This window comes from Musa acuminata, unplaced genomic scaffold (genome assembly GCF_036884655.1).
Source record: "Musa acuminata AAA Group cultivar baxijiao unplaced genomic scaffold, Cavendish_Baxijiao_AAA HiC_scaffold_610, whole genome shotgun sequence".
NCBI lineage: Eukaryota > Viridiplantae > Streptophyta > Magnoliopsida > Zingiberales > Musaceae > Musa > Musa acuminata.
The window spans coordinates 2,986-16,801 of record NW_027020849.1 but is presented as its reverse complement, the minus strand read 5'-3'; the positions used below and the strand labels follow the sequence as shown (position 1 = coordinate 16,801).

The window sequence follows — 13,816 nt, the reverse complement described above, 5'->3', positions numbered from 1 at the left end:
CTTCCCTTAGTACTGGCACTGGGGATTATCTTTCTTACCATTCCCACTCCGATCCTGAACTAGTTTCTTCTGCTGAAAAGCCAACAAGCAACGTAGTCAGTTGTGCGTTAGCGAGTGAGGGACTGATCTATATTCTTTCTACTAGACCTCTTCTCTGGCTCTGTAAACTAATACTGTTATGGCTCTCTGATTGCACCAACTGGGGAAGGGACTGCCGCTCTTTTAGCTCGCTGACGCGTAACATAGTTACTTGTCTATCCGTGCCTTGGTGGCTGCTACCAATGCCAACGATACCTTAACTGGAGACAAGGGCTGCTTTAGATGGTGAGCTACTGTATATTTGTATGTCTTTCCCGTATTAGAGTATTACTTTCCTGTGAACAACACTCCGCTACCAGTATTATTCGCTTTAGTTTCATTCTCACTTTCCATTTCACCTTGCTTTAAAGCAGCATTTGACTCATCGGGCTTACTTTCCCGTCTCTGATTGCTACTAACTTGTACATTAGTCTGTCCTTTCTTGATTCTATTCTCACTTTCTTTGTTTCCAAGCTAGAACCACTGCTGCCAGGGAATAATTGAGCACCGCCCAACGACTTGAACTAACGATAACAAGAGTAAACCCACTGATAGTAAGCATAGGGCTCGGTACTAAAACTTAACTAACTGTACAAAAGGACGGGACCCGGAAACATGGAATTGCACTGTGAACTAGCAGACCAATACCGCCGCAAATAAGGATTGAGCTAGTGCCAAAACATACATTAACCCTGGGTACATACATAACCTGGGCTTTCAACCTAACACTGTTGACTTAGCGGGCTCAACACCCTTTGAACTTATTGCTTTGTTTGCCAATCAATCAATCACCGTAACCTCATTCTTCAACGCCATGCCTCTCCTCTGATTTGGTTGTAGCTTTACCTTAACCGGAGCATGAGAAAAGATAGACAAAATAGCTTCCTTTCCTTCTTAAGAGCACATAGCACTAGGTAGGTTCAGAGCACTAGGTAGGCATGGTGGAATTCTTTGCTTTGAGTGGAATGATGCCTTTGTAGTTGAGAGCACTACTAGCTAGTTGGTTAAGAGCACCACTAGGAGTTCACCTTCTTCCTTTCTTACAGTGCAGGAGTTACCTGATTCCTTTCCTACTTGTTCGTTTCATTCTTACTTGAGAGCTAGTATTAGCTTGTCGGGTTGGTGAGATAGAAAGAGCCCTGACTTTGGTAGTTACTAATTCTATTACTTCATACTTAATGCACTATATAATACCCATTCTTTGTATACGACTTGATATTCAGAGTATATCTCCTAATACGCTATATCGTACCGTACCTGTTCTTATTACTTGAAAGCTGAAACCAACCTCATTCCTCTACTCTGACTTTCAAGGTTCATTCTTTATTTCCAGCGGACTTCTTCTATTACAAAATGAGGCGTTGGGGGGCGTAGTGAAGTTCATTCTATTATTCAATGAAGGGGGCACGGCTAGAAAGGGCACATAAGTGTTACTAAGATCTATCAGACCTGCCGAATTCTTCTATTTCTTACTACGCGGAGTTCCATTCAATTCACACTTAAGAGTGGAGAGCGCAGTTACCCTCTTCTGGTGAGTTACCCGCTCTGCTTCTATTATACCTCTTACCCGCTCTGCTTCTATTATACTTCTGGCTAATTTCAATTCAAACCTTTTTACTGTCATTCTTCTGTGTACAAGTTTCCTACTTTAGAGTGGAATTCTCACTTTCATCTAAAAGCACTGGGTTGGCGAGGAGGAGTGGAATTCTCACTTTAGAGAAACAGCACTAGGTTAGCTATATAGAGGTCAATTCTTGCTTTTTAGTTGCACTAGGGTTGGCGAGGGCGACGACGAAAGGACTTGCAGCAGTAAGTATATTAATAGGGCTTTCCCCTCTTCTTACCTCATTTTAGGATTTGGAAGATAACATATACGTTCGATTCGCTGTGGGCATACTCCTTGCCTATTCCCGGGTGCAAGAGCTGTTACTGAAGCTACTACCTTGACCATCTATAGGGAAAAAGGAAGGGCTCACTGTGTCAGAGCTTCCATGTTGCTAGCTTCAATTAAGGCAAGCAAGTAGTGTTATGGGGCCCCTCTTGTAACACTTAACAGCAAGCAACTACTTTACCGCTACTCTGGTAATAATACATATAGTTTACTTACCACTACTCCTATGGTAACCAGTCAAAGAATCCAGGCATAACTCTGAGGCATTGATAGAAGAGAGAGGCTAGCGCTACTGCTTCTAAGAATGTAGTTACTACCTATAAGAAAAGGATGAAAACACTGTAAACAAGACTGAAAACGACTTACAAGTTGTAGATTCACACTCTCACACAGGAATAAGTCATTTAAGGAGAAACTGGAACCCGGGGATCGAACAAGCAAGTCAGTGAATTACCCCAGGAAGAAAGGATGAAATGCAAAAAAGAAAGACGGAAACGCGACCTATACATACCTAGTAGCTTTCACTGTAAACTTGGAATTGAGCTAACAATAACAAGGATTTCACTATGACTGATTAGATTGAAGCTACTGCCTTAAAGCCTTGGCTTGTAAACAAAAACTCCAGATCTCGCTTCTTAACACCCGCATCGGATAAGTTTGCTGTGAAAAGTACTTTCAGTCTGACACTCCTTAGTAAAAGTCTTGCTCTTTAATGCACAAAGCCAGTATTACACCCCTGTCCCCCAGTCTGTAACTCACTTATAGAATTATGAAACCCCCACACCGCTTGCATTCTCTATATTGTTCCTAACACCCTGGCTAGGAGTCTGATCTAGGTCAGTAGAAGACCAATAGTTGTAGTGGTCAGACTTATAGTTTTAGTAAGAACGAAAGAAAGTAGTAAAGGAATGGTAGGAGGAATGAGAGATAAGAACTAAACCCTGTAATATAAGAATAGGTGAATGCCCAGAGGAATTGAACTACTGTTCCCGAGTAGTAAATACAGAATTTAGTAATAGGATATAGAGTCGCAGCTAAGAATTGTCTTGAGTTGTCCAAAAGCCTTACTTGTTCAACGCCCCTGCCTTACATGCCTTAGTTAGCGCCTTCCTTTCCTGTCTATCAAATTATAACGACTGCTTATAATACTTGTTCTTTAGAAATATAATCCAGAATCAAACTAGTGATAACAACGCTATATCTCTAGGGAAGGAGTAGGGAATTGAACACTGCCCCAAAAAATGTAACTATAAAGGAATTCAACATCAACAGAAGAATCGAACTCAGAAGAAGGAATTTCATAATCCAGAATTCACTATAGTAGCCCGAGCCTTGCTTATTGGACTTATTCTTACTAAAGAGGAACATTCTCGATCTGTTACTCATTAACTCCACTCTTGCTTGTTAGCTCTATAGCCTCCTGCTCCTAGCTTGAATTCTTGTACGAGGGGCTCTAGCTCTAAGACTAATACCCTAGGTTATGAGACTTCATAGGAATATCAGTATAAGGTAACTACTAGGACAGAACACAGGGGCGGAACACGACTAGAATAGAAGACTTGAACCACCAAGCAAGAATCCAAGACACAACCCCCGAAGCCGGATTGACTATAGTATTGGTACAGGAGTGAAGGAGGTATGTTAACTGCTTACATTAAACCCCTATGGCTCATGATTCTCTTTAGTGAATTCCTCCTGACTGAGAGGGGAAATCAGAGTTGACATTGAAGAGGAGAGTTCGGATAGCCCTTACTGTTAAGAGTTTAGTTAGGAAGTAAAGCATTCAGGTCAATTCTGATAGGGTTTCTTACTAGGTTATACTACAGTAGTTGCTTGTTTTAGCCTAGGAGATACCTTTTCATCTTTAATAACTGAATGAGGCTAATCTACTTATGCTCTGAACCAACCTAGCTAGGGCTATGAAAACTAAGAATTCCACACTATGAGTTTCCTTACTACTTGTCTGCTTGGCCCTTAATCAAGTTATATAGATTTTATTAGACTTTGTCTGTAGAGCGTCAGTATTGGGGAAAGATCAGTCAAAACATTAGCGGCCCTTTAGCGACACCTGTGTTCGCCTCCTCGGCTAATTCTCTAGTTTTGTCAACTGCCCTTTCTTCTCCAGTAATTAATTAACCTTACCTTCCCGAAACACCTCTACTTTGGCACCATGTATAGAAGTGAGTTACCCAACTGCTTTATATCTCACTTATGTTTCTTATCCTGTACCCGCTCCCCTAGTATCTAATGTATCTAATGCGCTAGATCTCTTACCTGCTTAAGTGGTTTTCTACCTTACTACTAAGCTTGTCGTCTTGTCTTCTTGTCGTCTTGTCTATCCGTTGCTTAGCCCCTTGTTTCATCGTATCTATAGGCAGTATCAAGTAGGGAAGCAGTTTCGTAAGAAGTAGAGGCCAGGCCAAATGAGATGGTATTTCCTTAGAAGAGGGAGAGATCTAGTCCTGATTAGTTTACAGTTGCCCTGGTTGAATCAGTATTTATTGCCATAGGAGAGGCCGGGGCAGTATAAAAAGAAGAAACAGTAGACTTGGATCTTAAAGCTAACTATCCCTTTGAAGACTCCCAATCAATCAGCGAGTAGGAGAATCAACCATATACTTATTTAAGAAGGAAAGAAAGTGTAGTAGTTTGAGAAGCAAAAGAGAAGGATAAGGATTAAGAAAAAGAAAAGAAGTTGTTTCAAGAGCAGTTGAGGAAGAAAGACCATAAGCCGGGGAAGACCTTAGAGAAATCCTAATAAAGATCATAAGCCGGGGAAGAACTGAGGATTCTCTTTCTTACCATGCCTACCCAGAATCTGGCTCTTTCAACTCATTAGTGACTTTCTTTCTTGCGTGTTCATTCCTTGGTGTTGCTTGCTCTGTTCTGTTTACTTTGGCATTAGTTTCTCTTTGTTCTGCTTCCTTTCCTTTCGAAAGAAACCTTCCTTCTCCCACGAATGCGTTTGCTCTTAAGGATGAAGCCGGCGTGTTTTCTTGTTAGTTAGTCTGGGAGGTAGCACATTCTCCTCGTGGATATTTGGTATCTCAGATCTAATAAGGTAATGACTTTCTCAAAAGAGCGAAACTCCAGGATGAGAAGACTGTTGACACTCCCTTTGAGCTTAACGTTAAACTCCTAATTACTGATGGCTCACCATTATCTGATCCGACGCTGTTGAGTTTCTCTTTAGATCTCTCGCCCATATATTGCCTTGGCTCTTCCTAATAAAGATAGATAGTAAGCCTTTCATAAAGATAGATAGTAAGCCTTTCATAGCAGCGCCCTCGGTTAGTTCACCTTTCCGCTGTTTATAGGATTCTTAGTTAAAGCTGTTCATCGGATTCTTAGATATATAGTAAGCTTTTCTCGAGCCTTAGTTTTTCCGTCATCGTCCTCTTTAGGGTTCCGTGATACTACTGATGCCGATTGGGCCTTAAGATGGGTGCTCAACAACAAAACAGGACATTGCTTAATATATTATATAAATCTTATAGAGTTCTACTAATCTAATAGAGAAATCTTATAGAATAGAGTTATTATAGAGTCGATAAATCTTATAGAGTTATTATAGAGTCAAATAAGATATTAATAGAGTTATTATAGAAAGATATTAATAGAGTTATTATAGATATTAATAGAGTTATTATAGATATTAATAGAGTTATTATAGAGTCAAATAAGATATTCTATATTCCAAGTAAGAAGGTGCGTGCATACTTTGGCAGGGCCCCACTACTTCTTAATTCTGGGCAGTGTAGCCTGATTACTTTACATCTAACTAGGCGAGAGGTTAACCTAACCCTCTTAGCAATTTCAGCATAACGGTGTTTAGTTTCAGCTGACTTTCCCATCCAAAAAACCCCTATAGTGTGTTTTTTCATTCTAAGCTGCTATATCTTTCTACTGTTGTCAACAACTCTTTTTCATGTTTGATTCTCCTCTATGTTAGAACATATCAGTTATTCCGATCTAAATCTAAGTGGTCTTATTCTGTGTCCTGTGCTAGGAAGCATAACTCCTCTTTTGATTCCCAATTCAAGAATACGACCGATACGCTTGATTGGTCTGTGCGCTTCTCTTATTACTTTTTTGTATCCCCCTGTTCTTCGGATACAATTCGATCCTTCTACGGCCAAATCTCAATTTGTGGAAAGGCTTCGATGGCTTCCTTATGAAAACATCCATTATTATATTGGTATAGACGGTCTTTCATTATTCTTCGTGATATTGACGACATTACTTATCCCTATTTGCATTTCAGTGGGTTGGTCTAGTATAAGACATTTTGGTAAAGAATATATTATATCATTTCTAATTCGTGAATTTCTAATGATCGCCGTGTCCTGCATGCTGGATCCTCTACTATTCTATGTTCTTTCCGAAAGTGTGCTAATCCCTATGTTGTGCGGAGCTAAGCATCTTCTATTCGCTGGGAGAAAGCTTTTCCTCTGCAGGGGCCTTGTGCAGTAAACCCTCTATGGGCGGTCCTCCGTCGTCGTAAAGTGGTAAAGGTCCCCGCGAAGCTTTCGGGAAGAGGGGTAGTCTTGTGCGTAAGCATAGCATTTCTGGTCGAACCACCGAACCACACATCTTTTTGGATTTCCGGGTACTTAGTTGGTAACTCGTAGGACCTCGACCCGCCTACTCGGGTCTTGTATGGATATGCAGGAAGGGGTGCTCCTAGGTGTGTTTAGGGGATGTGTTTGTTCGCGAGAATGGATTCCTCGTCAAGTCAGGGGGGTGTAAACACACTTGCGCGAATTCGGGTAACGGCTACAAGGGAGAATCAATCTTGATAGGAAACAGTATCCGACCAGGGATGGACGTAAACTCGTAAGCTACCGAGGATAGGGATAATCGTTCAGGTCTTATTGCTTATGAAACACGCCCGCCACAGCAGGCAGGTTGCTTCCTCTGTCCGTGGAGCTCTTGGCGAGGATACCTTAGGATAAGTTGCTAAAACATACAGAGGGGAGCCGTTCCGTATAATTCCGAATAAATACAGTTGGCAGCAGAGCAGGTGGAGACATTTCTTTGGCCCACTTCATCAAAAAAAAGAGATAATGCTGGCAGGGTAGAGCTCGGCAGAGGGTTCGAGAATCTAAGGTGCTGTACTAAACTCATGATGAAGATCCTACTAAAGAGCGTGCATGCATCTCTATACAAGTGGAGGCCAGAAAGATCAAACCAATTTCACCGCTCAGCTCACATCACAGTAGTAGTTGTTGCGTAAAGGCAGTCAGTCGGAACCATAAGGCAATTACTTTAACCTAAATCAGTACTCACTTTATTGGTTCTAAATCAGTACACACTTTCTTGGTTGGAACTCTCCATAGATTTCTAGATCCGCAGCGTGAGCAACTCTACTGTGCGTTACATGTGCTCTACAAGCAGCAGCACTTAATAAGTCTTCCCATAAGCCAATTTCTCTTCTTTATTTGGAAGACTGGCGGTTTCGAAAGGCTAGGTTTCTGGTCGGGCCCACTAAAACTAGTCCGGCAAGCTAGTGAGCGGTTCTTTCGGGCGCAGGCATCTCCTACTCTGCAAGCTGCATTGTTCGCCATCACCCAAAGAAGCAAAAGATTCTAGAGTCAAGGCAGAAAAGACAAGCATAACAGAGTTTGGTCTAATGACAAGGGCCTCAGACGGAAGCTCGGGACGGAGCCGTATGATGCGGAAGTCTCACGTACGGTTCTCTGAGAAGGGATTGGCTACCCACAGGAGCTTCGACCAACCCGGTAAGGTCAATTCCGCTTTGGGGCCACCCCTTACTCTACTATTATTATAGGTGTCTGGGGTTCGAGACAAAGAAAGATCAAGGCAGCATATCTTTTTTTCCTATATACTTTACTTGGATCCGTTTTTATGCTATTAGCTATTCCGTTGATTCTTCTCCAAACAGGAACTACAGATTTACTTATCTTATTAACCACATCATTTAGTGAGCGGCGCCAAATTCTTCTATGGATTGCTTCTTTCGCGTCTTTCGCCGTCAAAGTTCCTATGGTACCAGTTCATATTTGGTTACCCGAAGCCCATGTAGAGGCACCTACGGCTGGATCCGTAATCTTGGCAGGAATTCCTTTAAAATTGGGAACCCACGGATTTCTAAGATTTTCAATACCCATGTTTCCCGAAGCTACACTTTATTCCACTCCTTTCATTTATACTCCTAGTGCTATTGCTATAATATATACTCCCTCGACCACTTCAAGACAGATCGATCTTAAGAAGATCATTGCCTACTCCCCGGTTGCCCATATGAATCTGGTTACTATTGGTATGTCTAGTCGGGCGGCGGCCGTTAGGTCACCTATTTTCTTTTATAGACACACAAGCAAGACCAAAACATGTGTGCCGGGCTTGCGACCCATCAACCTACTAGCAATAGGGGAGAAAACATAGCATGTCGCAACTAAAGCGTCGATTCGAGGCATCAGCATAACACAGCCGGCTGTGCCAAAAAGGACGGGAAGAGGGGACGGCCCTACGCGCATACAGCAACAGCACCGGCTATACAAAGTCCTAATTAATCTCATCTTTCAGTTGACTTTCCTTTTTCCCACAAGCAAGGCAAGGGAATAATAATAGTTGGGCACGGCGAAGCGAGCGCTTCTAGCTCATTAACAAGCTTCGCTTCCTTCTTATTGTGGCGGAAATGAACGAAGAGATTCACTTCATTTTTCAATCTAGCGAGATTCACTTCATTTTTCAATCTCTTAATAGATAGATGGCCTGATCCGTTCTGATAGATCGAAAGAGTAGGAATCGATAGAGAAGAAAGAGGGCAATCCTAAGGTTCTGCACTTAAGTCAGCTGCGATAGAGAAGAAAGAGGGCAATCCTAAGGTTCTTCCCACATTTCTATCCATTGATGAGACAATCTATCTATCTATTATGGATCCATCTTCAATAATTCGATATGTATCTTAACTTCTGGAGTCCACATCGTATGTATAGTGCCGCAGGCCAGCTCATTTCTCTTATCCATCGGTCCAATGCACTGGGCTCATCTCATGGAGGGCCAATTTCTGAGTGTTGCTCTGCCGCCTCTAAGCATTCCCCGGCATCGTCCCACACTGAAAGAAAGATCGCTCTGCCACGACCCGACCAGTAGGTCCGCTAACATAAAGCGAGGAGTTGAGCCTGAACTGGCTAAACCGAAGTCACTTTCGTAACCATACTTCCTACAGCTAACATGTGTCCTGCGGGAACGCGCAGCGCAAACGTTAGCTCCTCGAATCCCACGATAGCCAGCGGGGACCAAGTGGTAAGGCCATGATCAGCAGTGGAAGGAATAACTCATTCTTCTATTGGGGACAGGTGCACGAACGACAACTCCAAATGTAACACATCCGTAACCTACCTACAATTTAGGTGGCACCAGCGAGATCCAGCCCACAGAGCAGTTAGGTACTTCGTGTCGCGGCTTCTCCACTCCGCAGCGGTCTCTTTCACTTCACTTGCCTTCCCACGGGCGAAGCGAATGGGCGCCAGTGTGCCGTGGGTCAGTTTCGTGGCGGGGGGACAGATAAATACCTCAATAATTCCTCTTTTCTTTAAAAGCTCCTTCGGACCCTTGCTTTCCTCTTTTCTTTAAAAGCTCCTTTCCTTGCTTCTAGAGTTCGCAGCTTTTCCCAGGCCAAAGGAAGAAGGGCTTGCTCGGCGGCGTGTGTGAAATTCCGTACAATACAAACTCAAACTAAACCAAAGCAACAGGGCAACTAACCATAGAAGCTAGAAGTCAACCAAGTACTAGAGCCTATAGTAGGTATAATTCCAGTTCATTATATTTAGGTTAGTTGTCGGCCGTCACGACATGTTGTTGATATTGATTTAGTTTACGGGAGGCAGAGACTACCACGGAATCCATCAATAAACCACCAGTTACCTTCGTCACGACTCTTTCCTAAGGCTTTCAGCTCCTTAATCTCATCTCAAGTGAGTGGCCGTTGGAGCACGTAGGAATGCCGACCACTACATAAGCCGCTAGCGGAGAAAGCTCTTCCTTCGAGCTTCCCTTCATTTGCTTCACGGGAGTCGCACACAACACTGTGCTGGAAGTCAGAGGGCCCATACTACCTTCCTAACCCTTTGCTCCGAGGTACCTCCGAACGGAAAGCGCCTTCTAATCAACTTGGCAGAAGGGAAGGGGCCTATTTCTTTTAATGAACCCTAAAGATTTCACACTACCTAAACCCAGAGCCAATCCACTAGTGGTCCTGCCACCACGCCGCAGAACGGGAGCTCGTGTGTCACCTTGGATTTCAGGCACTTTCCATAGTAGATCCGAATAAGGGCAGAACTTCTTTACGTTCTCATAGTATGTCATGTCGTCTCGTCCTCGCCGAATAGTACCTATGCACAGTGTTCCGGTTCACTGATAAGGAAGATAGAGTTTGGGTATGGGTCGTCAATGTTATACTCTATAACCGCCACACGGGGATAAAGATGCTTCACTCAACACTTTGCTCCCCAGGTGAAGTACTCTTTTCTAATTGGCTGGGAAAGGACTCATTTCTAATTGGAAGAAATTAGTAGCTTGGCGGTTCTAACAAGTTCTAACAGTCAAACTAGCGGCCCTGCCGCGCAACACGAGATCTCTTATACAACTCTCGATCCCACAGAGCGGAACGACCAGCTAAATCCGTTTAGTTAGAAAGCCGTATGATAGGTTTTCACTTTCTTGTACGGTTCGGGGGGTAATCTTAGTACTCAAGGGGAATAATTGGCTCTATCGAACATACAGGGAATTGGAGGTAGCATTCTACCGATGTCAAGTCATGGACTGGTTCCTCCAGCCCTTTTTCTATGTGTTGGTGTTCTATATGACCGACATAAGACTCGACTTGCTAGATATTATGGAGGTTTAGTGAGCACCATGCCGAATCTCCCTACCATTTCCCTCTCTTCCACTTTGGCTAATATGAGTTCACCTGGCACTAGCAGCTTTATCGGGGAATTCTCAATCTCAGTAGGAGCTTTCCAAAGAAATAGCTTAGTTGCCACATTAGCAGCGCTTGGGATGATATTAGGCGCAGCGTATTCCCTATTTCTATATAATCGTGTGGTTTCTGGAAATTGCAAACCTGATTTCCTACATAAATTCTCCGATCCCAATGGAAGAGAAGTTTCCTTTTTTCTACCTTTTCTTGTTGGAGGGGCGACCGTACGTTGAACTACCAAAATGAATAGGGTTAACAAATGTGATCATTACATTGTAGGTGCTTGCGATGGGACGGATGCGACTTCCCTCATAAGTAATGGGTGGCATAGCCCGTTGCAGAAGTCTACTTTTTTCTCCTTACCACAGAAGGTTTCAGAAGTCTACTTTTTTCTCCTTACCACAGAAGAGCCCGGGTGGGACCGAGATAAAGGGAAGAAAGCACAGGGGGCAACCATGCATGGCACTTTCTCGACCCTGTCTCCGAGGCACAGTTGAATGAGCGACTCATTAATGCAGCAGGTTTGGACGAGCCAATAACTCGAACGCGTTCGGTCCGTTTTTGAGCAAGAATCACAGCGTTACCTTACCTTAACCTTGATATGGACTCCAAGTTCTTATGGCAGAGCACGAGAAGTTGTCCTCTATATTTCTATGGAATGGAAACCAGAAGCACGACTGGGGTCTTCGTGGTCGGAGATATATCAGTCACAGTAACGTCAGCATGAGACTCTTTGGTAGTACCGGTGAACCCAGATGTCCTAGGCGAGGGAATCCGGGACGGAGGACTCATAATATCTCTATAGATCCTGCAAAAGCGAAAGACCAAATTGAGTTAGGCGCTAGGAGCAAACTCTAACACTTACCTGTATTTCAAGCCACCAAGCAACTACTAATGTATAGCGGTAGCGCTGTTATATCTATCAATCAGGTCTTCAACTCACACTCTCAACGGATCCTCTACAGGGCATACCTCTTCCGTGCGTCTTTATCGTGGCGGGAACAGAACAACAGGGAAAATAACCCGCCCAGGGCTCTAGCCATACGAGAGTGAGTTTCTAGTTTTCTCTTTCAGTTCTTTTTCGTATTAGGGAAGGGAGAAGGAGTCTAATTCAATGGACATTAATGAACCAGCATTGATGGACATTGCACATGACACGATCAACTCTTAGGGCCTTCATTCAGAGCTTACCTTAGTTTCGGGCCTTCATTCAGAGCTTACCTTAGTTTCAGCTGCTCGCTGCAGATATCTTAGAACGGTAGTTAGTCTCAATCGATCTATCTTCTCTAGGATTCCTACTCACGTCACGCACAGAGATTTCTCAAGTTGAGGGCTCCCCCGACTCCTTAAGGTTAGCTTACTCTGCCTCTACAGAATAGGTTTACTTTGCCCGGAGGTTCTATATAAATAAGTAAGGAGCGAGTGGAACTAAAGGGTTGGTGTGGCCACAGCAACAACTACTGGCGCTTCAAAGGGCTTAGATTCGGTTGGGCGAGGTGTAAGCCCACCGCTAATATGGAATATGGGAACTCATGGCTTTCAGCACCCGAACACATAACTTGTTTCTAACTTGTTATAACTATCTATTGGTTGCTGCCGCGCAACATTAGTCTAAGCTTGGCTCTTTTAAGATCTATTAATATGTAAGAATAATAAATCATAATCTCAGTTCAGATTGATTGGTGAGCCTAGTGATAGGAGACTATCTAGCTTGGTTCGGAGAGCACTAGTTTGGGATTCGGTTTTTGCTAAATGGTAGGCCTAATTGCTTCACTATTGACTCTACTTGTTCGGATGGGTGTTCACCCCAAAGTGTTCCCGGACTGCATGCATACATCCGTAGGTAACTTAGTGCAACATGGTCAATTTCATTGATAGAGAAATCAGCAAAGAAAAGAAAAAAAGCTGCATTCGTATTCTACTGGATCGGAAGTGCTAAGTATGAGCTCAATTCCGAGTTTATAGCTCCAAAATACAGGAATTGTGAAACCGACAGCACAGTCAACGGTACTAGCACTCTCAACAAGACTCCACTTGAATAACCGACATTTCCACAACTTTCTCTTTAGCCTATATACTAACACGAAAACAGAATGAGTCAACTAATAATTCCACAACTTTACCTTTAGCCTTAGCGGAATACAGGAACTAACCGGGTGCAACTGATTGACTTAGCGCTTAAAGGCAAGTAAGCACAGGCTTATAGTGTTAGAAAGTAAGCAAGAGTTAGTTACTGTAGTAGTATTCTTTAACTAACAAGTAAGGATGTGGGGAAAGCAGTTTCAGAGTTAGATAGGGGAGTAACAGAGCTGACCAAGGATAGTAGGGCTCATAGGCACCAGTGGAATGACTATCCCTTCTTTCATTCCCCAGTGGAATGACTATCCCTTCTTTCATTCCCATGTTCTAGGTTTCAAACAATTACTCCCGATATCCAATCTGTTCCCATGCTTTACTGGCTTAGGCTCGCGCCTTCCGTTCTTTATTTAATAACTACTATATTCTTATTCCTCGTAAAAACGATTAAGCCCAGACTTGTTCCTGGCATCCTGCTATCAAACGAAACCGACTGCCTATCATTCTTGACTGACTTATTCCATGAAGCGCTAGGGTTATTCTCGTATGCCCAGGTTCGACTCTTGTTATTGGTATAGTGAAAGTCCCGTTGCAGTGCTCAATTCAAACTTCATTAATAAACAGAGAAATAGAACTAGGTTGGGGTAGTGACTACAGGAATACGTAGCTGGGGAACATTAGTGGAATGGCATACTCTAACCGGAAACTCAGAAAGAAAGATGTTACTTCACACCCAAACAAGAGCTCCGTCGTTCAAATAGAAAAACCACTCTGCTTTTAGGACTGCTTTTCGCTAATAAAGAACTCGATAATATTATAGAAAT

General features: G+C 43.1%; 1 protein-coding gene and 1 pseudogene across 1 annotated transcript; both read left to right on the top strand.

The window, feature by feature from the left end:
• Positions 1-3,734: 3,734 nt before the first annotated feature.
• Positions 3,735-6,752, top strand: LOC135662325 (NADH-ubiquinone oxidoreductase chain 4-like). The gene has a single exon (XM_065176642.1). It carries the CDS (start codon positions 5,915-5,917, stop codon positions 6,440-6,442), a length of 528 nt encoding a protein of 175 aa, XP_065032714.1. The 5' UTR covers positions 3,735-5,914; the 3' UTR covers positions 6,443-6,752.
• An 849-nt stretch (positions 6,753-7,601) lies between these two features.
• LOC135662324 (NADH-ubiquinone oxidoreductase chain 4-like) lies at positions 7,602-10,854 on the top strand (annotated as a pseudogene).
• The last annotated feature ends 2,962 nt before the right edge of the window (positions 10,855-13,816 follow it).

Bases quoted from the DNA above. Each gene is read 5' to 3' on its own strand.
- LOC135662325 (XM_065176642.1), top strand. From the start codon at position 5,915: ATGTTAGAACATATCAGTTATTCCGATCTAAATCTAAGTGGTCTTATT.